The following is a 25,763-nucleotide window of genomic DNA, read 5'->3' as shown; positions in this document are numbered from 1 at the left end:
AGAAATAGGAGTTTGCAGCTGGCATTTCTACTGAATTTAAATCAGTTTGTCTAAAAAGCAAAGCATCTGCTCAAACATCCATTTCTGCTAACCATTTTGCCATGAGGTGCCTCCCTCAAGTGACCAGCTCATGTGCAGCATTGGATGACGATCGTACGGACAGCATGACGATGTGAATCCAAGGCCGTGTTTAGCTCAGGGAGGTGTAAATGCAAAATTTTTTTTGCGAAATAATCGTCTCAATTTGAGGTACTAAATGAAGTCTATTTACAAATTTTTTTGCACTGATAGATTGTAAATCGCGAGACGAATCTAATAATGCTAATTAATCCATGATTAAGCAATAATTAGCGGAAGGTTACTGTATCATCACTGCTGCAAATTATGGATTAAGTAGGCCCATTAGATTCGTCTCGCGATTTACAGCCCAACCATGCAAAAAATTTTATAAATAGACTTTATTTAGTACTTTAAATTAGTAAGATTCCTTTTCACTTTAATGCGTTTACGGTTTTTATACGGCGGGGTGGGAACTAGGGCCCAAGTATCCAACGAGGAAGATCCTCCGTGAAGCGAAAGCAAAACCAAACAAAAAGGTCAAGCAAAGAGCGGCGTGCCTCCGACAGGCCCTGTCGGAGACCACACCGCGCGCCTCCGCCTCCGCCTCCCCCATCCCGGGCGCGGGATCGACCCCTCTCGATCTGCGCCCGGCGAATCCAACCAGGGCTCACCACCTAACCTGCATTGGGGTCCCTGCCGCCGCCGGCCCCATCGATCCAGCTCTCGTGGGGTTTGGCTGGTACCTCGAGGGGACGGGGTGCCTGATCCTGCTTTCTGTTTGGATTTCGCTTTCCCCTGTGGGGCTCGGTTGCTGGTGCAGTTGCCCAGAAGGAGGAGGACATGGATTTGGCGTCGGTCAACGAGGAGCTGGCCGAGATCGACGGACAGATCGGCGATATCCTCCGAGCATTGCAGTAAGCTCAAACAATTCGACTTGCTGCGATTTTGGTTGCTTGTAGTTTGCTCATGTTGTCCAAGAATGCTCGTTAGATCTCAGTCAGTTTGCTTGCTGCGATTTCGGGAGCGGAGCACAAGTTTGGAGATCAAGTTATAGACCTTTAGAGGGGGAAAAATTCGTTCTTTTTCCTGATGTCTGCGCGTCTGCAACTTGATGTTTGTAGTAAGGTAGCATAATGTGAGTGAACTGATTTGTTGCTTAATTTGTCTGCAGGAATGGGTTTCAGAAGCTGGACAAGATCAAGGATCCCAACCGCCGCAGCAGGCAGCTTGAGGAGCTTACTGATAAGATGCGAGATTGCAAAAGGTTACTCAGTCTCTTTCACTCCCCTTTCTGTACTATGTAGCTTTTAGAAACATCCCAAAAATAGAATATGGCAGATAGAAAGGTTAAACACAAACACCTTGGTTGGCATGAAGTAGAGAAGTGGAAGTGCGGTACTACTTACACCACACCCACATCAATTTAGTGTTTTTTCTCTATCTGGTTCCAGTATTTCTGCTGTTGATGTATCTCTGCAATTTCTGTATTTTGAATCACAGTAATGGGGGGCCAAACTATAGTTTGTAGGAAAACAGATATCTGGTTTCTTAATTCTGATGTTGTACAGTAGCTCCATGAAAACTGACAGTTTGCTCTCTTTATGTGGTTCTAGACTTATCAAAGACTTTGAGCGAGTTAGCAAAGATGAGGTAGGGCGTACGGATCCGGAGACAGCAAAAATGCTGCATGACAGAAAACAGTCAATGGTATTATTACTGTACATTGTTCCGATCTATGTGAATTTATACACCTTGGTCTGATCCTCTAACTTTCACTAAACGAGAATTTGTCTTGTTTTGCAGATCAAAGAATTAAACTCTTATGTTGCTCTTAAGAAACAGTGAGTGTTGACCCATGTCACTGCATCTTAATTATGTTTCTTATAAACTTTGAAGAATGCATCTCTAGTTTTGGTAACATTTCATGATACTTACATCAAAGATCATTTGGATTGCAGATATGCAAGTGAAAACAAACGAATTGATCTTTTTGATGGTCCTAGTGTTGAAGATGACTATGGTGAAGAAAATGTCCTGTTAGCATCAAGTAAGTGACAATGTCACAAGCCCTATAGGTGCACATAGTATGATCTCTTTTATGTTAAAAAACTAAGGAAATATTCGATTGAAAGCTTTGAAAGAAACAAACCTCTGACATCACTGGATTGGATATACTGAGCCTTTTTCTTTCCCCCCTCAGATATGACAAACCAGCAGTTAATGGATCAAGGCAATCAACTAATGGATGGAACTGATCAAGCTATCGCACGATCTAAACAGGTTAATTTCTCCTGTGGCAGTGCTTTTTTATGACCTACATCTAAGCTTCTACCATTATGTTCTTAGGACACCTGCTGATTTTTCATTCTTACATTAATAAGTTGAGAAATCTGCGCTCAGTGAGATATATTCTTCATCCCTATATGATCCTATTAAGATCTTTGTTTCTCATTTTGATGCTAAGATGCTGACATTGCTGTGTTTCCCCTCTTCATCTTTCCTTTTCCTTTTTTTTGAAGACGAGGAAACGTTCTTGTATGAAGCTGTTATGTATAAAAATATAGAAGCCTTTTTTACTCAAGAATTGGCACTCTGTTCTAAGTTTGGAATTGAGTCTACTGCTGAAGTCCTAATATATCAATGTCTCAATGATTTTAGCTTCTAAAGAACAATTGCTGTGCTCATGCCCTCATAGAAGCAGCATTCATTTTATTGCTTCTTGATGTTGATTTTTTTGTCTATTTTGTAGACTGTCCAAGAGACAATTAATGTAGGCACAGAAACTGCAGCTGCCTTGAAAGCTCAGGCAAGTCGCTTTTCTTATGTATTGAAAGCAGCCAATTGTTGTGTTATACCGTTCGATTAGGGTTAGAATAGTCACTTTTGGTTATTTCATCTTCATCAGACCGAGCAAATGAGCAGAGTTATTAATGAGCTGGACTCCATCCATTTCTCCATTAAAAAGGCATCTCAATTGGTGAAAGAAATCGGTAGACAGGTAAGTTTATCTCACAACACCAGTTTTTCATTTTATTTGGAGTTCTCATCTATCTCACTTCTTTTAAATTAGGTTGCAACTGATCGCTGCATCATGGCCATGCTTTTTCTCATTGTTGCTGGAGTCATAGCAGTAATTGTTGTTAAGGTGAGCGCTCAGGTTCTTCAGAGATTTGCTCACTAAACTGTTAGTGTATTAATTGGCGTATTACATATCTATCCGATATCCTGACGTACTCGACCCAAAATGACATGGAAATTCTACAAGTAGAGGCCTCCTTTACATGATTTTCAGGTTAAGAAATAAGTCATATATGAAATAAATCAAATAGCCAATAAAAAAATCGTATATGACAACAGAAAAAATGCACACAAGATTTTCAGGCTTATTTGGTTATAGTGACTATTGCTGAATGATGTTCATACTGTTCCATTGGCAGATTGTAAACCCACACAACAAGGATATTCCCAACATCCCAGGACTTGCACCACCTGTAAGCAGGAGGCTGTTGAGATAGAAGACAAGTGATAATTCCATACTTGTGTAAAAAAATGATGAGGCTCCTTGGGAAGTCTGTTGTATCTACTGTCTTCGAGACGCCACTCCCGTCATGTGGCATAGTGTTGTAATTCTATCTCATGGGATGCAATCTGGCGGGCACAGTATGTGTATGTTCTCTTATTCTTCTGGCAGGCCTTTTATGTTTTGCGAGAACCAGCTCTGAACCATGTTCTCTGTAACCTTCACATCTGTACACAAGTTACCAGTCCTATAAAACCAAGATCATATGGATTATGCAGACAATGCATACCTGAATTGCTGCTCTGCAAGCAGAAATACCCACTTGAGGTGTATACTATCTTGTGATGTAATATCTGGATAGTTTAGTGATGTGGCTGAGCTCAAGGCTTGCTCAAGAATCATGATGGCTTTGGTCTTGCATCATGCCCCTCTTCTTCCCCCCTGTTGGCCCTTTAAAGTGAAAAAGATTTTTTTTTTGGATAAGGCATGTGAAAAGCATTGTAAATCATTTTCCTGTCAAAGGCTTCTAGGCTTCTAGCCTCCAAATTTGGTTGGCAGCAGCTGGCAATTCTTGCTCATACACGGTGTAAGCTGTATATTAGAAGGTACCTAGATCTGTACTTGTATGATCCAAAGTCCAGGTGGACTCGCCTACAACTATCGTCTGCACAGTTTATCCAGGGGGGGGGACTGGGAAGAAGGAAACAAGACAAAGGACGTGGAGAAAGGTGCCAACCTTTGAAGGGGAGCTCCGCTCAGTCGTCGTCCTCGTTGGAACCCACTCTGCACGCGATCTCCATTCCATTGCACACCCCTTGTTTAGTCGGTGGCCCACTTCACTTGATTCCCTGCCTAATCACCCACCACATCGTTGGATTAGCAGGCAGCACAAGACCACAGGTCAACATGTCTGTCGGCTCATCTGTCTCTGGCCATCAGTAATATTCTTTCACCCTGAAAAAAGGCCGGGTCACCTATTCTTCTTCGTCTTTGACCACTTTACCACTTTTAATTCCGCACCTCTACCACTAGTCTTCCCACTAAACAAGTCTCCTCTCTCAGTCCGATGTGTTCTCTTGCTGCTTCCGGTACGAATGAGCTCACTCGCACTCACAGCTCTACCACTTGCTCTGAACCTGTTTTACAGGAAGCAAGGAAAAGCAGGTCGTCATGGGTGCGACAGTGACCTGTCTGAAGAAACAGAATGGAAAACCCTGGCTGTCAGTGAGCTTAGGACGGGGAAGCATCTGAATGTCACTCTTGTCTTGTTCTTTCTCCAAGCCTGCAAGCCACCTCATCATCAAGTGATTGGGTGCATGGAGATTGTACTGGGTTGGACAGATTCCCATCCAAGTCAAAACCGGTTAATTCGCCACGGAGACTGTGGGCGCCACCGGCATGGGCTTTGCTGCAACTTGCACGGGGGTACGTACCAGAGGACTCTCAAACGCGTGAGCGTGGAAATGCCGTGGCACGACTATACGCTTTCGATCACCATGGCAACAGGACTGGGCTAGTCTTGTCTGCAATGTAGTCCAGGGAAATTCAGCTAGCAAATTAGTTGGATGTGACCTCAGAATTCAGCATCACCTGAGAGAAAAAAAAAGGAGAGCGGAAACTCGGCTGCAAGTTAATGGGGTTTCAGATACTTAGCTAGAGTCACTCTTTTACAGCATCCAAGTTTTTGTGTTTTTCAGATTCCTTCCTGTACCCTTTTGTTTTTGTTTATAAAAAAAATATTCCTAATAAACCCTCCGAACATTTGTTGTGGCTGTCGATTTCATCGTTTGGTTTGGCCCCCATCAACCACCACAGTACTCGTCCTATACTTAGCACTTACCATGAGAAGATGCTAAAGATGCTTCATGCATAAATTTTTTTAAAAACTCGTCGCATAGGACAATAATAGTCATATCCACACCCAATTAAAAGTTCTCAACGGAGGATGCACAAAACTAAAAAAAAAAAACTTTTTGCTAACCTTGCTAGAGATGGTTTCGCCAAAAAAAAAAAGAAAAACCGACCACGTGGCAATGAAACATGCACCGCATGTCAACGTGGGTTCGTAAGCTGCCATGAAGTTGGTGCCACATAGGACCACGGCCTGCTATCTCATTCTCATCCCATGAAAGTAGTCGAAAGCTTGACCACGTGACGGCGCCGTTCCTTGGCCGGTTTCGATCCCGCGGATGATCAGGGTGCTGAGAGATTTTTTTTAAAGACAGCAGGAGTACTACTCTGTCATTTAAAAAAAAGAAGCAAAGGTACATCACGTGCCGAGGCAAACACCATCACCACATAGACAATGTACGCAAACAAATGCACACCACATAGCATTACACCACCACAACCTGGGAGAGTAGCCGAAAGTAAGCCACCGCGAACTGCGCCGTCGTCACCAACGTTGTGCCACGCCAAATGCTGCGCCCCGCTGCAATTTTGAGCGACAATTCGAACAACTCCACCACGGGTGGTCGTCCTCAAGCCGCACACACAACCGTCGATCTCCTAGCTCCAGTCTTGCTTTGGCAGAACACTCTCGTCGTGGCATCGACACAGACATCTTGAACGCTCAATGCGTGGGGCCTCTCTCCTCTTCCACCGCCTCGTACTCCTCAGAGACAACCACCTTAAAGTGCACGGGGACCTTGCCGCCCGCCACACTGGACACTGCTCCGAGGATTCTTGCCACCGAAGCCACAAAAAAGAGCAACACCTCTGTCATGCCGTCACCAGGGTCACCACCGCCCCGTACGCACCAGCCCAAGGCTACCAACACCAATGGGCCCTCTGCATCGCCCCGCCAACACGGATCGTGTGCCTCCTCTGCCGCTGCGCACGGACAACACCACCAACCGACCACCACCACTGCCACAAAGCCGAGCTGGGTCTCCAAATACGGCGCCTCCAAGGAGGGCGCGACGCCAATGGCGTCGTCGACGCACGTTCACATAAGGACAAAGTTTTCACTCTGAGACCCTCGTGCTGCAGGGACATGGTGACTCACAATGATGCCCCCCGCAGGAAAAGCGACGCCCCAAGGGCGCCGCCACCATCGCCACCGACAAAGTGCCAGTGGAGGCTTTCACCCGGCTCAACACCATGCCTGCCGCACGCTCTCGGCCATGCCAGTAGCCTGCTCCCCGCCGCATCGGCAATGCCTCTACTGGAAGAAGCCCGACCCCGCCCGAAGTACCACCTCGGCACCACCAGCAAGCACCTGCTAGCCCCGCCCCCACCACCATGGTGGCGCTGTACCAGTGTCGCCGTCGAGAAGGAGAAGGGGAGTAACTGCCAACTTGTCGCAGCACCCGTCGCCCGCGCGCAGAAGGTGCCTAGCCCCACCATCTCCAGACCACCATGGCCAGAATAGGCAGAGCCGGCAGCTTCCGGCCGCAGTCGCTCCCCTTGCACCATCCCGCACCGGCCGCCGCCGCCACCACCCTGTTTCGGCCGCCGTCCCCCACGCACCACGGCGCGCCCCCATCGCGTAGCCACCAGATCCGTCCGGGACGGTGCCGGATCTGGGAGCAGCTGCCTCCGCCGCCGCGAGGGGTGACCCACGCCGACGAGCAGACTCCGGGAGCCCAGACGGTCGCGCCCGCGCAGATTCGCCGGAGAGGAGGGGAGAAGCCACGCCGCCGCCCTCACTATGGGCCGCACGAGACGCCGGCGACCCGTTCAGGCGGCGGCGCGGCAGGAGGGAGCGGTAGGGAGGGCGGCGGCGGCGGCTGGGTTTGGTCGGTCGCCCGCGCCGCCCACGCGAGAGCGACGCGAGAGACCAAGCGGCGTCTCCTCAGTGGATCAGTGTGACACCTTGGTCCAGGGTTTAATAGGATACTCATACCAACAAGTTGCAATTTCTTTTTCGGAAGCCGGTCTCCAAAAAACTCTGAGGTTAAGCGTGCTTGGCCCGGAGCAAATTGGGGATGGGTGACTGACCGGAAAGTTATTACCGGGTGCGCACAAGTGAGGGTGCAGAAAAGATATGTATTGGTCTGTAAGGATAGTCTGTGTTTTAGTTAAACTGACAGATGTAAACGAGTCCGGCCTGAGGGAGACGGGACGTTATAATCAGAGTGCTGAGAGATCGAGTCTGCTTTCTTACCGACACCAGAATCGTAAATCCTGATGACGTCCACTTGATGACCCCTTTTTGTTTCGTTGGCATGCCACCCGCCACTTTTTGTTGCATGGCCGCGGCTTTCAAATCGCAGCAGCAACTTTGTTTTGACGGCTTCGCCGGGGGAGGAAAAAAAAAAGGAAGCAGAAGTGCTAACCACCAACAGCCAAGCTTTTGCATTTTTTGACCAAGCAAAAATTTTGCTTGAAGAAGGAAGCAGGGATAAACATGCTTGATACACCCAGCTCAATTAAGATAGCTAAACCTCTTCTTTTTCGTCTTGGGCAGCCATTCTTCTTCTACCAGTCAATTTGTTTTATTGGCACCGGAAAAAAAGGCACGGAATTCCCAAAAGTCACTCTTGTTTGATTTTACGGGCTAAACTTTAAATCATATCACATCAAAAAGAATCTTAATATTTAAAAGTATTAAATGAAGTCTAATTACAAAACTAATTACAGAATCCTGGGGCTAAACCGCGAGACAAATCTAACAAGATATATTAATTCATAATTAACAAATGATCATTATAGCAAATTATGAATTAATTAGACCCATTAGATTCGTCTCACAAATTAGCACTCATCTGTCAAAAAAATATTTATAAATAAATTTTATTTGATACTTTGAATGGTAAAATTTCTTTTGATGATAGGGTCTTAAAAAAATGTCTCTAGGGAATGAACAGCACTCTGTGAAATTGCAGAAAGAACAAGAAAAAAAATCACTGACTGTCCCTTCCTTGGACTGCACACTGGTGTGACCGTCCGCCGTGTGGCGGTGCGCGCGCGTGCATATATATCTTGGCCAGCGCGGCGGGAAGGGAGGAGGAGCGCATCCCATCCCATCCGATCCCCAAGCCACGAGGCCCGGCCGACGACGAGGTATGAATGCCACCACGTGTGTGCAGAACTCATTTCCTTGCACCTGCCGGTTTGTTGCCTTGTTCGTCAAAGCAAAAGCTTCTTCCTTCCCGTTCAATCCACAGGTCTGGCTAGCTACCTCCCGGGCTGCCGCTTCCTTCTTCCCTAATCGGCTAATCCCCTTCGCCTGCTCTGCCTCCTTCTGATTCAGCCCCTTCCTTTCCATCCTCGTGTCTCCTCTGCTATGGGCTTCGATAGACAGGGCTCCCTGCTGGCTCCAATCGACATGCTCTTGTTCCTCTCCCATGGGCAACCATAGCATTTGTTCTTCCTCCCACCCCCAAAATCCCCTCTTTTTTCGCAGTTCTTCGTCTATCCTCTTCACGGTCTGTTGAATTAGGTGAAGCTCTCGCATTTTTCAACGATTTCTCACCGGTACAGCCAGCGACTCGCTTCTCCACCCCCCCTCCCTTTCTCTTGATGAAATTTGCATGCTCCTCTCTTCTCCGGCTTAATCTGTTGCCGTCGTTCCTGTCACCAGATGGGGTGCTTCGCCTTCAGGAGCGGCAAGGGCAGGTCCAAGAGCCAGCCGGCCCCCGGCGCCAAGACGGCGCCGGCCAAGTCGCCCCCGGCGTCCGACTCCTCCGGTGGCGTCGGGCAGAGGAGCAAGGCCTCGTCCGCATCGGCGTCCACGCCCACCAGGAGCATCCAGGAGCTGTCCGAGGAGCGGGGCGCGCAGCGGCTGCGGGTGTTCGACCTCGACGAGCTCCAGAGCGCCACCAACGGCTTCAGCCGCGCGCTCAAGGTCGGCGAGGGGGGCTTCGGCTCCGTCTACCGCGCCTTCTTCCGCTCCGCCGGCGGCGGCCGCGTCGTCCTCGCCGTCAAGCGCCTCAACCAGCGCAGCCTTCAGGTCAGTTTGCTTCCTCGCATCTCCTATATTCTCTCCTTTTCCTCCTCTTTTTCTCCCCCAAAATTATTCATGCCATGCTGCATTTTGGGATTAGATTTGTAATGCCATATCGGATTTGTTCATCAGAAAGCTTGAATTCTGTAACGATTAGATTAATCATAGTATTTTATCACACGGCGGCAGAGTATCTGTGTAATATTTGGATGGAATCCTTAGAAATTTACAGTGATTCAGACCTCATCTTGTAAAAATGAATTGGGAAGTGTCATCAGATTTTTCACTCTTCAAGAGCTGTTGTCCACAAGTCCTGTTGTCATTTCTCAAGACCACAAGCTGGTGTATAAATACAAGGATTTGTCATTTCTGGTTACAGATTTTCACTGTTTACTTTGCGTCCACAAACTGCCGAGAAGTAACAACATCATTGAGACTTTAGGTGCCCTCATGTGGATCAAGGCCTAAAACAAAACTCAGAAGATTGTTGGTTTGCGGTGAAAACATTAGATAATACGAGCTTCATGACAATCTTAAACACATAAATATTGGCATGGACAGCTTCAAAGAGATTTAAGAGAATATTGGTCCAACCAACTAGACAAGGACATCCACTGATGTCAACTTCCGTGGGAATCGTAGAACAAACCACGTGAAAATTATTCAAGATGGCATCACAAGTCAACCTATTAAATCATATAGATCAGCATCACGCTTTAAACACAGCCCAAGTCTGATCATGACAATAATTAGATCCTACTAGTACAGAAGAAATTCAAAATTTTCAAGCATGGAACTGTGTTCCTTTACAATTGGGTTCATCTTTTTTTTAAAAAAAATCTTTTGGAATAGCAGTTAGAAAGTTTTTTTTTCCTGATTTCAGGGTCACAAGCAGTGGCTGGCTGAAGTCCAATTCCTGGGTGTTCTTGAGCACCCGAATCTCGTAAAGCTGATCGGCTACTGTGCAGTGGATTCAGAAGCAGGCAATCACAGGCTGCTGGTCTACGAGTTCATGCCCAACAAGACCTTGGATGACCACCTGTTCAACCGAGCTCATCCTCCCCTTTCATGGAGATTGAGGCTGCAGATCATGATAGGCGCTGCACGGGGCCTGGATTATCTCCATGAAGGAGTGCCGGAAGTTCAGGTTCAGATCATGAGTCTACGAGTTCATGCCCAACAAAAATGCATTCTCTTTGCTAATAAAAAGGGCATTCTCTGAATGTCTGACTGAACCGATTAAACTGTAGTCTGCAGGATAAATACATTCTCTGAAACTCCAAACTGAACCATGTTCAACACTGCATTAACACACACAGCCTTCCTACCTGAATTTGCCTGCTCAATTTTTTAAGAACACATAGACTAGTAAGCGATCAATATCTGATCCACGGCCTTTTGATGTGGCAGGTGATCTACAGGGATTTTAAAGCATCCAACATTCTTCTCGACGCCGAATTCAAGCCAAAACTGTCGGATTTTGGCCTGGCAAGGGAGGGGCCGACCGAAGGCAAAACGCACGTCTCCACCGCGGTGAGTATGCGAGTGGTCAACCGGCCAATCAAAACTTGTGGCAGTTCGCAGCTTGTGTGCCAGTGCCATGACGTTTCCGGCATTGCATCTGACGATCTGAACTGACTGGGCTGGTGGTGGATCATGGACGATGGCTCAGGTGGTTGGGACGCACGGGTACGCGGCGCCGGACTACATCGAGACGGGGCACCTGACGACGAAGAGCGACGTGTGGAGCTTCGGCGTGGTGCTGTACGAGATCCTGACGGGGCGGCGGTCGCTGGAGCGGAGCCGCCCCGCGGAGGAGCAGAAGCTGCTGGCTTGGGTGCGGCGGCACCCGCCGGACGGCGGCGGGTTCCGGGCCATCATGGACCCGCGTCTGGGCGGGCGGTACCCGCTGGCCGCCGCGCGCGAGGTGGCCAGGCTCGCCGACCGGTGCCTCGGCAAGAACCCCAAGGAGCGCCCGGCGATGAGGGACGTCGTCGAGGACCTCGAGCGGGTGCTGCAGATGGAGCCCCCGCCGCCGCCCGCCGACAAGAAAGGAGGCGATGGCAGGCCGCCGCCGTCGGTCAAGAGGTGACGACGGCGTTTGCGTTTGGGGCTGAAACACCGGCGCCGGATTTTCCAAATTCCAAGTTTGTTTTTTTTTTCTCTCTCGCAAACACATGTATTAAGCAGGAGAGAAAAAAAGTTTGTGTGTATATAGAAGATAGAAGATTACCCTATTATTATATAGAGACCATAAGCGCACCAAAATAGAAGATGTTCAGGTTTAAAACAGACAATTTCTCTATCAGGATTCAGAAAGGCTATACATATATGAAGACAGATGAATTGAACAGGCAAATGCAAAATTGATTTAAATAGTTGTAGGGCGTCCAGTGTTGCAACACTCAATTTTTCTACAGCTACCGTGTTCTTTTCTCCACCTCTTCTTCTTTCGTTAATAATAATAATAATAATAAATATTCCGACTTCAATTTGTCCATGAGAAAGAATCAATCTGCGCTTACTACAAGGAATAGCAAACTGTTACACCCTTAAAATAAAATTTACATTAGAAGTTTAACTCATTAACCAATTCACAAACTAAATGGCCATCCATAGCAGATAGAAAGATGCAGTGCCGCTGTCTCCAATATACAACATGCCTAGATCAACAACTCTTGATCTTCATTTCACTACAACTAAGTTCAAAATTGGAGCCACCATGTTCCTAGAAAGTGCCTGAAAAAAAAGTCAATTTTATGCAAGCAAAAAAAAAAAAAATCCGCGACTCTTGAAGGCAAATCCACCGGACCCAAATTTGATAGATTAGGGAAAATCCTAGAAAAAATTAGTCCTAAACTCCTCCTCATACAAAAGCCCAGCAAAAAGCCCGAAGGCCCAACCATTCGTCTCGGTCGCATCTCCCTCGTTTCAATAGATGGGCCGTGGGCTTGGCTAAAACCGCAAGCAAGCCCTCCTCTTCGTCGGCGGCCGCCACCTCCACTCCCAAACTGCCGCGCCGCCGCTGTCCCGGCCAACTTCCTCCTCCCGAGGCGGCGGTCGCCACCCGGCGGGCGATGCAGGCGAAGAAGCTGACGCTGCTGCAGACGGTAGCGGCCGCGGGAGTCTTCTCCGCCGTCTCCTGCTGGTAACAGAGCCTGATATAATCCAGTATCCCCTGCGAACTCCCGCTCTGAGCATGCTAGATCTCCCACACCTGTTGTTCTTGCTGCAGGTATGGCTTCATGTTTGGAAGGGAGTCCGCGCGGCGAGAGCTTGGTGGCATCATAGACGACCTCCGCAAGTCCACCACCACCTCGACCACTTCCTCTGAACCCGATGCTAATTCCAAGCCATAGTATGGTATGCTCCTTCCCCACTCTAAATGTGGTCAATTTTGTTTGTGGATCCTGTAAGGTACATGGAGTAACCAGTCTTGGAGATGTCTTTTATCGACCACTGCTAGTTTTGCTACTTTTGCCCCCCTCCAAATTGTGTAATTCAGCTTGAACATCTATTTAGAATGAAAAACGAGTAAAAGATGCTGTTTGGTTAAGTGGACAGTATATTGATCCTTGCTGCTGGAGTGTGGCTCATTTTTTTCTTTTTCTTTTTTGACACTATGTGTGGATGTAGACATATCCTATGGTTTCATGTTACTACTCAGATGAAGGAACTTGCTATAATGTGATGTCTAGACAGTTCAGTGTTGTCCTTGGGAAACTAATTTCTGGCTGGCACACTGCCCTGTTTTCAAGCCATGCTAGGCAGCATTCACTGCCACATTGATATGCAGTGACCAATCAGCTATGGTTGGTGGTTGATTGGAAACTGATATTTGTTGCCATCAAGCAATAGGATTTCACATTGATTTGAACTGATTGGCTGGTAGAGTTTTCAAGGAGACAAGGACTGAGGAGACCACCGGCAGTAAAAGATAACATCGTTTTTTTTTTCTTGAACCAAAAGATCTACATAGAGTACATGGATAATTGAATTTGGCAGGACAGTAATGTTAGGGCAAGCATGGGAGTAATTGGAGCCATGTGTTTTAAGATCACAAACCTTCAATCTTCTAAACAACATGTAAGATAACCAAAGAACTAAGGTGGTAAGGTGTCTGCTGTTGATGATTGTTGTGGCACTGGTGTTAGCACAATGAGCATCCCAGTCCTAGAAGTTACTGAGGGTATTTTATTTTCATCATGTTAGGGTCCGTTGAACCTTGTTCATATCGCTGTGATGTTTTCTCTCACACAAATAGCACAGGCCAACCGAGTTAATAAGGGTTTACATGGACTGATGCTGTGGTTTCCTTTAATGCAGATCCAGGTCTGCAGTGCCAAGAACAAAATTGTGTGTTCATCATAATGATCTGGTTGGCAATTAGAAGTGTTTGCCAAGGAGAAGGATTGTAAGATGCAGCTATACTTATGTTTGGTGGGTTTTTGTTTTACTCAGGCCGCATTTTGAATTTAAAGAAATGGAAGATGATGTCGCTGGATTTGTGGCGAGAATACCCGTTCTTTCCCTTATTAACAATATATTGCGCAGATGTCTTCAGGTATAGCAGAATTGCTGATATGTGATTATTAGTTCATTCACGTTGTTAGTTTATTGAGTTCATATCATTACGTCTTCTTCTGGAAAACCTAAAGAAACCATGGTGCCATTTTGCTTTTTTTTTTAATTTGTTTTCTTTGTTATTGCCTGCACAAACAGGGACCTAAAGACGAAAGAGTCCAATGCACTTAAACTGGTTACAGTCTTTTTTTTTTCTTTTTTTTGAACTCAACTGGTTAGTGGTTACAGCTTGACGAGCAACGTACTTAGAGTCATGGTAATGGTAGAAGGACGGCGAGGTAGGTGAAGGTAGCAAGGTCCACCATGACTCGACCCCACTCCTAATCAAACCAAGAGCTTCTCCTCCTCCATTAAAACCCTTCTCTCCTATCGTCTCCCTCCATCCCTCCCAAAGGCCAGAAAATAAAGCTAGGAAGAAAGTGCGAGTGAGAGATCGGTAGGATCAAGAATCTGTATGTGCATGTATTTGAGCGTTTGCTTCTGTACTGAAAGGTGCGTTAGAGGTAAGGAAAAGTTGGGTAGCTAGAGAGATAGGGAGAGACCGGTGAGCCTTCGAGGGGCTAGCTGCTGGATGGACGCCGGGAGCCAGGATGGCTGGCCGGCCGGCAAGGGGTGGGGATGGGAGGCGTCAGGGAGTAGCGGAGACGTGGCAGCTCTCGTCCAAGTGCCGACTACGAGAACATCTTTTCTTCTGAGAAAAATCAAACTTACAAACAGGTCCTTGGCTATTATAGCACCCCTCGTTGTATTTTTAAGGTTCAAAAATCAAACTTGCAAACAGGTCCTTGGCTATAGAAATTTAACTTTCACCCTGCGCGCCTCCTCCGCTGATCCGCAAACGGCGCCGCCGACCTGCTCGCCCACCGCCCTCTCATCCCCATCCTCGCACGCCGGCCTCCGCTGCCGCTTCGATGCCTATCTCCAGCCCTTGACCGCCCATCTCCGCCCCCTTGAGTGCCGTCTGCGCGGGTCATCCTAGCTCGGGCGACGCGGCCGGCGGGCATTCCTGCGGAGGACTGTCAAGCATGGTGGACGTCCTGTCTTCCACCGGTGGTGTACTAAGCAGCCGTAGGTGATGGTGCCTGGCACTCGTTTCACGGTCGCCAGATGCTCGGTGGTGGGTGTCTCCGTGAACCGGCTGGCGTAGCCCACCGAGAACGCCCAACCAGACCTCGAGTTATCCTTCCTGACTACAGAAGCTCAGTTTCGCTTTATGCTTCTTGGATAATTCAGTAATCGATTAGATGCACTTTTTGAACAAAATCAGACAACTTTTACTTGCCTGAAAGCTGCCACTCTGACTGAGGTGCTACTTACCAGCTTTCACTTGAGGGTTGAGCAGCAGGACTAAAAACTTGAATCGCAGACGGCTACAGAGTACTGTAGCGTTCTGTCTTCCTTTTGATACTCTAAAATGATCCTAGTTGAGTGCAGAGTTACATGTACATGCCAATTGATATTGTCTGTTGGATGGATCTGCTTTTGTTTTCTTTATTTCGTAACAGTAGAATTTCAGAATGGGACTGGTGTACCAGCTCTGAGAGCTCTCATATACGTCCCTCTGTTGAGGTGGTATGTAATGGAGCAAAACCAACCAAAAGGTTAGCACACTTTCTTGCAGAAGATTAGAAAAGGAGCCTTTCCACCTGTCTTCCTCTCCATCTCGTGATGATGTGCGCCCTTCACTCCTTCCCCTTGCAAGCACTTGTGCCAAGCTCGATAGGCCGGCCATCTTGTCCTTCTCATGGTGGTGAGCAAGGTGGTCTGGAAGCAAAAGGGCCCATGACTTGCTTGCCCTTTTCTTGCTGTCACGCTCCAGCACTTGGAAGTTAATTGGAATATCTCCACCTTTTTTTTTGCAACAATAGCAGGAGCTCTGCCTTTCAATTAAGAAGAATCCATGGTCGCCATGGTCGATCACGACATATAATTGCAATATTCGCATGTTAAGTTGTTAACATCACATTAAATTTCTAGTCCAGCCCCGAAGCATCCATGGTCGATCACGACAGATTCTCGTACATTGCATCGACTTGAAATTGAAGGCTCACTAAAGTTAGGGTTTTGGCTTTTCTTTGTACTTTGTGTTGGGCATTCATTGGCTCCACTCATGAGTCACTAGAATATATCTTTGGGTATAGTGACTGATTTTTGGCTTTCCTGTGATTTTTGTTGTACATTTGGGCCCTGGAAAACAGGAAAAAGTAGTGCAAATGGGTGTGCTTTGGGTGTCCATGATAGTTACTCCCACTTGCTCGTACATGTCTGCTCATTTGCCCACCATATTCAACCTTGATCGTCCTGGTCCAAAGTTGCTGATTTCGTTTCAAAAATAAAATCGTAACATCTGAAATTTTGGTGCTGTAATGATCACTGCAGAGAGGATGATGTCAAGGGAAAGAAAAGCTGTGCAACTGGGAAACATTCACATCTGTTCTTACAAGGTCCTTGGCTTTTACTTATTAGTCGCTGTGGACTGTTGCTTTTCTTTTTTCCAAGGACAAAAATGACTTGCCAGCAGCTTTCCCATTTTTGGTTGCTGCAAAGCGAAGGTATGTGACATGATGCACATTATATACAAAGCCTTTTGTATTGCCGCCACTTGAGCAGGAAAAAAAGAGAATTGTTTTAGCCTCTTATCACAGAAATAGACGGCCTCTACGATTAGTCATCTGAAAGTGATCGGATGCTCTAGCTTAAGAGAGGAAGGGATGAATTGGATACTCTAAAACCTTAACCTATAGCTCCAACTAGTTTGCACAAAAACTTAAATTAAAACTATCTATCTAGATGTGCAATTATGGTTCTTCTAGTGTGAAACCCTCATCCCAAAAAGAGTTTTGCAACTTATAGCTAATTCTAGCAAGATACTACACTTAGAAAGTAAAGGCACACAAGTTGCAATATGAAATGCGGAAGCTTAAAGAGGAGAAATGAGAGGAAGCAAACTCTCGACACGAGGATTTATTCCGTGGTTCGGATTGCCACAAAGGTGCCCCTACGTCCACGTTGTTGAAGGACTCACGAGGAGTATTGCTTCCCAGCAATCAAGTCTCTTCCGTGAACACAATCACGGTCACTGTAGGATCAAGAACACCGACTAGAGGAGGGGTGAATAGGCGGTTTAAAATCTAAAACCAACAACACTAGAGAAATTTAATTAGTAACAAAGGAAAACCCTATGTCATGCTACTACTATCTCTAGATGGGTTTGCAACCTAGGGTGACAAGATACAAATCAAGCTCTAGTAAAGTAAATTGCTCAAAGTAAAAACAAGAATTAAAGTGAGCAAGAGAGGTAACCAAGCTTGACACACGAGTTTATCCCGTTGTGTCGATGACTTGCCGGTCACCCCTAATCCACGTTGAGGTGGATTCCAAGAATCAACTGCTCCTCTATCAAGAACCTCTTGATCTTGAGCCGGCTTGAATCAAGGAACCGCTCCACACCTCGATTCCACTAGAGTTGCTCTTCACCACTCCGGTGAGGTGAGCACAAAACCTCTCACAACCGAAATTGGGGCTCCTCAACAATCTCTTTGGAGGAGCTCCACGAAATCCTATTCTCCAAGCCGTCTAGGGAGCGGCAACTCCCAAGAGTAACAAGTCAATGACGATTGCTTGAAGTTTCCCTAGTGCCACAAAGCTCAAACTCTTGATGCAATGCACTAGGAAGCTCTCACACTCAAGAATGCAATCTCTAAGCAAGTGTGTGTGTGAGAGGGATGCCTTAGCTCTATAGTGTCAAGTATGCAGTCCAAATGGCCAAGAAAGAGACCCAATGGCCGGGCATTGGGTATATATAGACATCCCCTCAAAAACTAGCCGTTACACTCTTTTCTGCGAAGTCACGGACCGTCCGCTGTTCAAAAACCGGACCGTTCGCCGTTATAAGGCAGAGAGTCAGAGTGCATTTAATGCGTGTCAGAACTAGCCATTACAGCCCTGGCGGACCGTCCGCGCCCCCGGGGCGGACCGTCCGCAGTTAAGTTTTCCACACTACCAGAGATGAACATCGTCTCTGGTACAACTTTGAAATTAGCCGGCGGACCGTCCGCGCCCCAGGAGCGGACCGTCCGCCGTTCATCCTTGAAATCTACCAGAGACAACAATTTCTCTGGTACAAATTGTCAAATAGTCGGCGGACCGTCCGTGCCCCAGGGGCGGACCGTCCGCAGCACAGATCATAAGCCCAGCCAGAGAAAACACCATCTCTGGTACATTTTGAGTTAGAGCGGCGGACCGTCCGCCCACCTGGGCCGGACTGTCCGCCAGCCACATCTAATTTCCACCAGAGCCAAACATGCTCTCTGGTACGGGTGCGGACCGTCTGCGCTCCAGGGAGCGGACTGTCTGCGCTTGTGCAGTCAGCTCTCAAACTTGTTCTTTTTCAAATCTTGTCAAAACGTCGTTAGCCCTCATGCATGCACCTAGATATTTTGAGCAAAATGGCACTAAAGACCCGTCAAGCACGAGTACACAACCCCTCTTTATAGTACGGCTATCTATCCAACAAATTCAGTCACTTTTCATCCACTAAACGCCTTGTGACCGGTAAAATACAAAAGTCATATTTTATACCTTTGTCTTGAGCCCGACCTTTGCATATCATCTCCAAACTTCACACGTTCACAACCAAATATCTTTCATCCGTGGATCAACCTATGCTCATTATCTCGAATGAAATTGTTAATCCACAAATCGTTGTCATTAATTACCAAAACTCGAATTAGGGGCCTAGATGCTTTCAGTCACCTTGATCCCGATTTCCACTAAGGGAGCTTGCCCACGAAGGAGGGGTCTCCGTCCCCTGCTCAATGTTGTCGACACCGCTCCACACCAAGCCGGAGGATCGTTGACTTGCCGGCGAGCCACCAATGCTCCAATGGGCCGGTGCACCGAGATATTTGTTGGTTCACTCTAGAACCAGCCATAAGACACAACACCTTGCTCTCACACTCTCTAAAGAGCTAATCCTAACACTAACACTCACAAAGCTTGTGCTAAGCCTAAAGATTTGATCTATTTGCTCTTGGATGGCTTGGAGGTGTTCTTAGATGTGTATGAGGCTTCTAGAAACTCCAGCCAACTTCAAATGGCCGGGGGAACACATATATATAGCCCTCACACTTGAACTAGACGTTGGCCATTTTTCTGTGTAGGCATCGGAACTTTCGGTGCTAGGGCATCGGTTCTTCCGGTCACACACAGACTGATTCTAGACGTTGGCTCTCTGACACGGCTGCAGCAACTTCTGGGTCCATCGGTTAAACCAATGCTTGGGCGTCGGTTCTTCCGGTGACACAGAATCTTCTCGTAGCCGTTGCACTTGATAATTCCTTGCTGACGTCATTGCTCTGACGCTTGTTTCGATGGGGCATCGGTTCTTCCGGTGCTAAAGGCTTGGCTGCTGCGCACTTGACATCGTCTCTGGACAATAGTATGTTGGATGCACCGATGCCTGTCTCTGACCCGTCGGTTAAACTGGTGCTACTGAGTTTTCCTCACTTGGCTAAGTGTGCTCACCCAATTGCACCGATGCTTAGGGCGTCGGTGTATCCGGCAATCATCGGATACACCGATGGTGGAGCCATCGGTATCTTTATGACTAATTGGATTTGTCATCTTGATGGTGGATTGGATTTGGCGTCCCGACGATGGATTGAACATTGCGTCTTGACGATAGTTTGGACATCTTGAATTATATCCATAGGACCTAAAAACTCCTACAAATGTGATCTCACAAATCTGTTAGTCCCATTGATTATGTTGTCACTCAATCACCAAAATCACAAATAATGGTCTAAATGAGACCATGTTCCTTACATCATCTGAAAGTAAAGATGTGCACACTTGCTCAGAGCATCAGAAGACGGAACTGAAGGCTGAAAAGATCAGGCGTCTGAAATCTTACAACCTAAGCCCTGAAAAAGTTAGGCAGGTAATACAAAGTGATTTTGGACAAGGTTAGGGTTGCTCAGCAGGCTTGTAATTGAAGGACAATTGTGCATGCCGTGGCACCTCAATTCTGTTCTGAATCTCTCATCTGTCCACGTCTGAAGTAATATCCCGCGGGAAGAAAAAAGTGCAAGAACAATGACGAGGAGATGATGTGAGGAAGCTCATGAACCAAGAAGAATGCACATGGCAGCGGTACTAATTAATCTTTTTAATTTGTACATGCAGATAGGTCATCACAAAGAGTTGAGATGTCCATAGATAGCCTGGTTATTATTCCTGCTCTGCTGGATCTCTGCCTAGTGTAATTGAACTGCTCATCAGTTCAATTTTCTTCCCTCCTCTCTCTCTCTCCTTCACCAAGAGATCATGCAGATGAAATCATCCATGCATGCCCTCAGGATCCCCAGAGAACAACACCTACTGACCTATACATGCCTACAAGGCCAATCAACCCGTACTAGATCCTTCTTGCTAATTTCTGCGCCTGACTGCAAACTGATGGATGATCGCGGCAGAAGACGATCACCTACTGCACTCTCGGCCTGATCCATGTCCATCTCGACGCGCGCGGCCGGCCCTGCTGATCGACACCATGCAGCTACCTAGCTTGCGGCCACGGGGGGATTGCGCGCCGCGAGATTGGCGATGGTCGGGCGGCGGCGCATCGCCGGCGGCCTTGACGCCGCCGCATCAGCTGCCGGCGAGGACGAGGACGACGGCGGCGCGCGCAGGAGGCGGTGGCGCCGCGCCACGGTCTGGAGCGCCTCGTCCATGTCCATCTGCTCCTGCCTGCAGTCGTCGCTGCAGAAGGCGGCGTCCCCCCTGCAGGCAGCAGATCGATTAGCACCAAGATATGGGACGACGGAAGGGAGGAATCGCCGGAAAGATGATGATGCCATGCCCATGCTTGCGTGCGCGTACTTGTACATGAAGACGTCGCGGTTGCAGGCGATGCTCTCCTTGCAGAGGAAGCACGACCCGAGGTAGTGGAGATTGGCGCCGCCGGCGCGCGGCTTGACCCGGAAGAACCTCGACGCCCCCTGCACGTATCGCTCCTCCTCCTCCAGCTCCCCCATCGTCTCCGGCACCGGCACCGCCTGCGCCGCCGCGTCGAGCACCTATATATCTCTACCAAAGCCAGCTATAGCATGGTGGGTCGTCGAGCTCCGATCCTTGCACTTGTGGAGGACTCGCTCTCGCTACGCTGCCCTCTCCATGGTTTGGTAGACGGAGCTGTCCCAGGACCAGGAGGGGGAGGTTTATATGGCCGCGTGCCCGGCTTGTCTGCACGCGCGGCCCGCCATGCTGTGCTGGGCCTGCTGGCTCGCGTACAAAACCATGGGTGGTAGGGCAGGAGAGCAGGGGCCGTGCCATGGAACCTGTTGGCGGCGCGTGCCTGGGGGGATTAATCTAAGCTTGCTAACCTGCAGCGGCAACTTGATCGATCGATCGACATGACTGAATGAATAATAATCAAAATCAAATGATCCATCCATCCTTTGGAAAGCAGCAGAGATGAGTCAGGCGAGTAACAATGGAAGTGATACTCTATATTATACCATTTCATTATTGATATGCTGGCAGTGTGTCTGGTCATGCCTTGCCTCGCCTGCCCAGATTCCCCAGGCCATTTGCAGCTACAGTAAGCTCTAGCAGTCTAGCTGCTTGTCCGTCCCAGGACACATGCAGCACAGCAGAAGCTAGCTAAACGATCGCATGGTGCTCCTGCCCCTGCAAAACGGTTGAGCCATCTCTGACCGGATCTGCTGCGATTCTGGGGCCTGCTGCTTTTTCATTGTGCCTGTGTTTAGATTCGCAAAAAGTGGTAAAAAAAGTCACATCGGATTCTGTAGCACTGTAGCATTTTTCGTTTGTTCGTGGTAAATATTATCTTACCATAGGCTAACTAGGCTCAAAAGATTCGTCTCGCAACGTACATCAAAACTATGCAATTGGTTTTTTATTTACCTACATTTAGTACTCCATACATGAGACAGAAGATTTGATGTGATAGGTGAATAGTGAAATTTGGAGAGAAAAATTTTGCAACTAAACACAGCCGGTATGTATATGCAGGGCAGCAAGTCGGCGGCATGGGCAGACACCGTTTCAGTCTCATCTCATCTCTCAGGATTCACGATCAACCTCGTCAGACAGAAGAGGAGGGCGTTCCGTTCCGGTGGGCTATCCTCTCCTCTCAGCGCGCGCGCGCGCGCTTTCCAAGCTCTCTCGAAGGCCCACTTAAAAAACAGCCCACGGCATCGAGCTTTGACACGGCTCTCGGATGAGCCCGCCGCGCGTGCGGCCCACCGCTTATTGCTGAGGCGCCTCCGCCGCCGTCCACGTCGCGTCGGGGCGCCGTGTCCTGCGTGTCCGCCTCCTCCGCCGCACCGTCCCTAACCTGGAGTAGTTGTGGACGTGGAGCACGCGCGGCACACGGAAAATCCCAAACAAAATAGACAAATACTAAGCGTGGCTCCGGCCACTCCTCGTCGTCGCGCCAATGGACGCGGCCGTCGCGCTCCCGCTCCCGTCCAGGGTTCACCTTTTCGTTTTTCTACCGAATCCCGCCAACTGCCGGAAACGAAATTTCGGCCGAAATTTCGCCAAATTTCGCTAATTCCAAACGGAAAGAGAATTCAAATTCAAAAAACGAAATTTCGGTGAATTCCGACCGAAATTTCGGTGATTTCGACCGAAATTTCGGTGATTTCGACCGGAAAATGATGTCCATTGTGATTTTCGTACTGTTTCGGAGGTCAAATGAAAAACTTTTGAATACCAAATTTGTTCAGTTTTCGAGATCTACAACTTTTGTTTCAGGAACTTTTTCATTTGAGCAATGGTTTGAAAGTTATTTAATTATTTCAAAAACTACCAATTAAAAGTCTTGTCATTTCATGTGACAACTTCCATTTTCTCTCTTAGGTCTCAACTAGACTTTTATTATTCTTGTTATTGCGGATATGTCTATTAAATTTCAGGGGCATTGGTTGATCCAATTGAAAGTTGTTTTAAATCCAGGACAAACATGATTTGAATTGGTTATCAATTCATGTGGCAGTGTTTGATTTTTTTTTTTGATTCAATTTGTATAGAGAATTCCTAAAATTCAATTTGTATAGAGCGATGAGGGGTCTGGAGAAATGCCAAGCTGCGTCGGATACTAAAAAGTTATAAATTCTACCTCATTAGACTACAAATAACCTTGTTTTTCAATTAAAATGCAATTTTAGCCTAGCAAATGATCTTAGATTTAAGTGTCTTCTAGTTCTATTTGCTCAGAAGAACACCTAGTTTTTTATCATATTTTTTTCGAATTTTTTATAAATATTTTTGAATTTTTAAATTTAAAAACAGAAAATGGCGAAAAATACCGGAATTTCACTTCCCGGTAACTAGCGAAAACGAAAAAAACACCGAAATTTCGGCAAAATTCGACCGAAAAGTTGAACTCTGCTCCCGTCCACCCTCCCGCCGCCCCACCTCCACCGCCACCCCCCGCGCGCTCCCGCTCAGGCGCCACTCCTCCTCCGCCGCCGCCTGAGTCTCGCCGCGCGGCGGCGCTCGACCGCTCCAGCCGCGCCGCCACGGGGTACGCGGCCGCGCTGGCCGACGCGCGCTGCTGTCCCCCCGGCACAGAGACAGAGCAAGCTCCGAGGAGGAGGAGCTGGACGCGCGGGCGGCGGCGCTGGTAAGGATGCTCGCCGGCAAGGGCAAAGCCGGGATGGTCGCCGAGGTCCTGGCTGAGTTCGCCACCATCTGTGACCACCCGCTGTCGCCGCCCGCGCCTTCTAGTTTAGTCCTCGCTCGTCTGTCTCCTACTCTGCTGCTGACCCGCTTGTAGTATAGTAAGCTCGTTCATGCTTGGACTCTGCTCTGGTGCTGCATCTTGTAAGGACTAAGGACTGGGTGATGTTAGGCTTTGTATAATTGCCAGTTGATTATCATGTGGAAACTCTTGATTCCTAGAATATTGTAGCATGATTTTTCTACTAATGGTGCCACAAGATCGATCACCTCCAAAGCTGCTATGAGCATGGCTGAGCATCAACCTGCACTGCACGTCTGAACATCACATTGGTGTTGGATTGGCAGCTGAATCGCTGAACAGAAAGCTACTAGCTAAACACACTCTTCTAATGATAAACTAACTAAACACACTCATTTTGAATTGTATTATCTTTCCGCCGTCATTAATATTTCTAGCAAAATCGAACTCGATTGAGATTGAGTAAGTGGTTCACACGACGTTGATGATCTGATGGAGAGGATGAGGTTTTTGTTTTCAGTTTTTTAATAACCTTAAATGAACGCTGCTAAAAATACGAATGCATCAGAACGAAAACCTTTGAAAAAGAAGCATTGCATTTGCACGTGCCTATCTAATCTAATTAACCTAAGGCATGCTACAAGTTAGTCTTTCTAGGATGAATGAATGCCGAAAGAGAAAAGTGCCATAGGAAACCAAACTCACTGTAGGACACTAGGACAAACGTACACAAACAGCAGTGGTGGCAGTAATTAGCAACAGATTATCAACACCAAGAAACCCCTCTCGTCTCTGTCAGCTTGCAGCAGTCTCCATTATGAAAGGTGCTGATGAGCATAGGAGGAGCTGAGAGCAACTTCTCCTCACTGCCCTCCCAACCACTCTGCTTCTTGTGTCACCAGCACAAATATTTATGCACACACACGCAGATCGGATGTCAGACGAGACTTAGCAAGAGCTAGCTAGAGACTTGTAGCTTGGGAGACGCCGAGCCATTGTTGCTGCAGCTATAGCCTGGAGGTGAGCCTGGGGAGGTCGAGAAATGGAGGAGGACTACGTGTTCAAGATCGTGGTGATCGGCGACTCGGCGGTGGGGAAGACGCAGCTGCTGGGGCGCTTCACCCGCGACGAGTTCTTCCTCGACTCCAAGTCCACCATCGGCATCGAGTTCCAGACGCGCACCGTCGACATCGCCCGGCGGCGCGTCAAGGCCCAGATTTGGGACGCCGCCGGCCAGGAGCGCTACAGGGCGGTCACCGGCGCCTGCTACCGAGGCGCGCTGGGGGCCATGCTCGTCAACGACGTCACCAGGCGCCACACCTTCGAGCACGCCGCGCGCTGGGTCGACGAGCTCCGCGCCCACGCCGACAAGTCCATCGTCGTCATGCTCATCGGCAACAAGGCCGACCTGGCCGCCGCCGGACGCGCGGTGGCCGCCGACGAGGCGGCCGCCTTCGCCGAGGAGCAGGGGCTCTTCTTCTCCGAGGCGTCCGCGCTCAGCGGGGAGCACGTCGAGCGCGCCTTCCTCAGGCTGCTCGAGGAGATCCACGCCAACGTGTCCAGGAGGCCGCTGGGGGTGGCGGCGGACGAGGAGGCCAGCGCCGACGGCCGCGGGCACGGTGGTGGCGCGGACGTGCTGATGCTTAAGGGCACTAAGCTCTCGCTCGCTGATGAGATGTCCATCATCATGGAGACGAGCGCCTTGAGGCGAGCAAGCAGCTGCTCGTGCTCGTAATAATCAATGGCGTGGTGCAAAGTTGATTCTTTCACACGCAAAGTAATCTGAAGTTTGGACAAGCATGTTTCACAGCAATCTGCTTGCAATGGATCATCAGAACAAACGATTTCTCAGTGAACACGGGATTGCTTTGTCATAGTACTGATGGCAGGTGTGAAGCAGTTTATGCTCTGAAATGAATTTCCTTGACAGAGATTAAAGGCATGTGGGTAATAGAATCAGATAAAACGAAGTGCAT

General features: G+C 48.2%; 4 protein-coding genes and 1 long non-coding RNA gene across 6 annotated transcripts; 4 read left to right on the top strand and 1 right to left on the bottom strand.

Moving 5' to 3' along the window:
* Positions 1 to 562: 562 nt before the first annotated feature.
* Positions 563 to 3,949, top strand: LOC120704487 (novel plant SNARE 11-like). The gene is made up of 10 exons (XM_039988889.1): positions 563 to 974; positions 1,232 to 1,324; positions 1,674 to 1,767; positions 1,864 to 1,901; positions 2,019 to 2,107; positions 2,261 to 2,340; positions 2,810 to 2,866; positions 2,966 to 3,058; positions 3,131 to 3,205; positions 3,498 to 3,949. The coding sequence occupies exons 1-10, from the start codon at positions 901 to 903 to the stop codon at positions 3,573 to 3,575; spliced, it is 771 nt and encodes a 256-aa protein (XP_039844823.1). The 5' UTR covers positions 563 to 900; the 3' UTR covers positions 3,576 to 3,949.
* Positions 3,950 to 8,472: 4,523 nt separating this feature from the next.
* LOC120704486 (probable serine/threonine-protein kinase PBL19) lies at positions 8,473 to 11,848 on the top strand. Of its 2 annotated transcripts, none has more exons than XM_039988888.1 (5): positions 8,473 to 8,587; positions 9,108 to 9,476; positions 10,354 to 10,617; positions 10,881 to 11,003; positions 11,143 to 11,848. In XM_039988888.1, the coding sequence occupies exons 2-5, from the start codon at positions 9,108 to 9,110 to the stop codon at positions 11,560 to 11,562; spliced, it is 1,176 nt and encodes a 391-aa protein (XP_039844822.1). In that variant the 5' UTR covers positions 8,473 to 8,587; the 3' UTR covers positions 11,563 to 11,848. The 2 variants fall into 2 exon arrangements, with proteins under 2 accessions (XP_039844822.1, XP_039844821.1); XM_039988887.1 differs by having other exon boundaries at positions 8,528 to 9,001.
* Positions 11,849 to 12,431: 583 nt separating this feature from the next.
* On the top strand, positions 12,432 to 14,101 carry LOC120704490. Its single transcript, XR_005687568.1, has 3 exons — positions 12,432 to 12,618; positions 12,706 to 12,833; positions 13,797 to 14,101. It is a non-coding gene; the product is annotated as an uncharacterized LOC120704490 (long non-coding RNA).
* Positions 14,102 to 20,179: 6,078 nt separating this feature from the next.
* On the bottom strand, positions 20,180 to 21,282 carry LOC120704484 (FCS-Like Zinc finger 2-like). Its single transcript, XM_039988885.1, has 2 exons — positions 20,937 to 21,282; positions 20,180 to 20,837 (listed from the first exon to the last, which is right to left on the bottom strand). The coding sequence occupies exons 1-2, from the start codon at positions 21,089 to 21,091 to the stop codon at positions 20,618 to 20,620; spliced, it is 375 nt and encodes a 124-aa protein (XP_039844819.1). The 5' UTR covers positions 21,092 to 21,282; the 3' UTR covers positions 20,180 to 20,617.
* A 3,301-nt stretch (positions 21,283 to 24,583) lies between these two features.
* Positions 24,584 to 25,757, top strand: LOC120704483 (ras-related protein RABA3-like). Its single transcript, XM_039988884.1, has one exon. It carries the CDS (start codon positions 24,830 to 24,832, stop codon positions 25,520 to 25,522), a length of 693 nt encoding a protein of 230 aa, XP_039844818.1. The 5' UTR covers positions 24,584 to 24,829; the 3' UTR covers positions 25,523 to 25,757.
* Positions 25,758 to 25,763: the final 6 nt, after the last annotated feature.

The sequence above is a fragment of the Panicum virgatum genome, chromosome 4K (assembly GCF_016808335.1).
Source record: "Panicum virgatum strain AP13 chromosome 4K, P.virgatum_v5, whole genome shotgun sequence".
Taxonomy (NCBI): domain Eukaryota; kingdom Viridiplantae; phylum Streptophyta; class Magnoliopsida; order Poales; family Poaceae; genus Panicum; species Panicum virgatum.
The sequence above is the reverse complement of the archived record's forward strand: the minus strand, read 5'-3'. Positions and strand labels throughout refer to the sequence as shown.

Bases quoted from the DNA above. Each gene is read 5' to 3' on its own strand.
- LOC120704487 (XM_039988889.1), top strand. From the start codon at position 901: ATGGATTTGGCGTCGGTCAACGAGGAGCTGGCCGAGATCGACGGACAG. The intron at 1,902-2,018 runs GTGAGTGTTGAC...TTTGGATTGCAG, and splicing joins TATGTTGCTCTTAAGAAACA to ATATGCAAGTGAAAACAAAC. The intron at 2,867-2,965 runs GCAAGTCGCTTT...CATCTTCATCAG, and splicing joins CAGCTGCCTTGAAAGCTCAG to ACCGAGCAAATGAGCAGAGT.
- LOC120704486 (XM_039988888.1), top strand. From the start codon at position 9,108: ATGGGGTGCTTCGCCTTCAGGAGCGGCAAGGGCAGGTCCAAGAGCCAG. The intron at 10,618-10,880 runs GTTCAGATCATG...TTGATGTGGCAG, and splicing joins AAGGAGTGCCGGAAGTTCAG to GTGATCTACAGGGATTTTAA. The intron at 11,004-11,142 runs GTGAGTATGCGA...ACGATGGCTCAG, and splicing joins AAACGCACGTCTCCACCGCG to GTGGTTGGGACGCACGGGTA.
- LOC120704484 (XM_039988885.1), bottom strand. From the start codon at position 21,091: ATGGGGGAGCTGGAGGAGGAGGAGCGATACGTGCAGGGGGCGTCGAGG. The intron at 20,838-20,936 runs GTACGCGCACGC...TGCTGCCTGCAG, and splicing joins CGCGACGTCTTCATGTACAA to GGGGGACGCCGCCTTCTGCA.
- LOC120704483 (XM_039988884.1), top strand. From the start codon at position 24,830: ATGGAGGAGGACTACGTGTTCAAGATCGTGGTGATCGGCGACTCGGCG.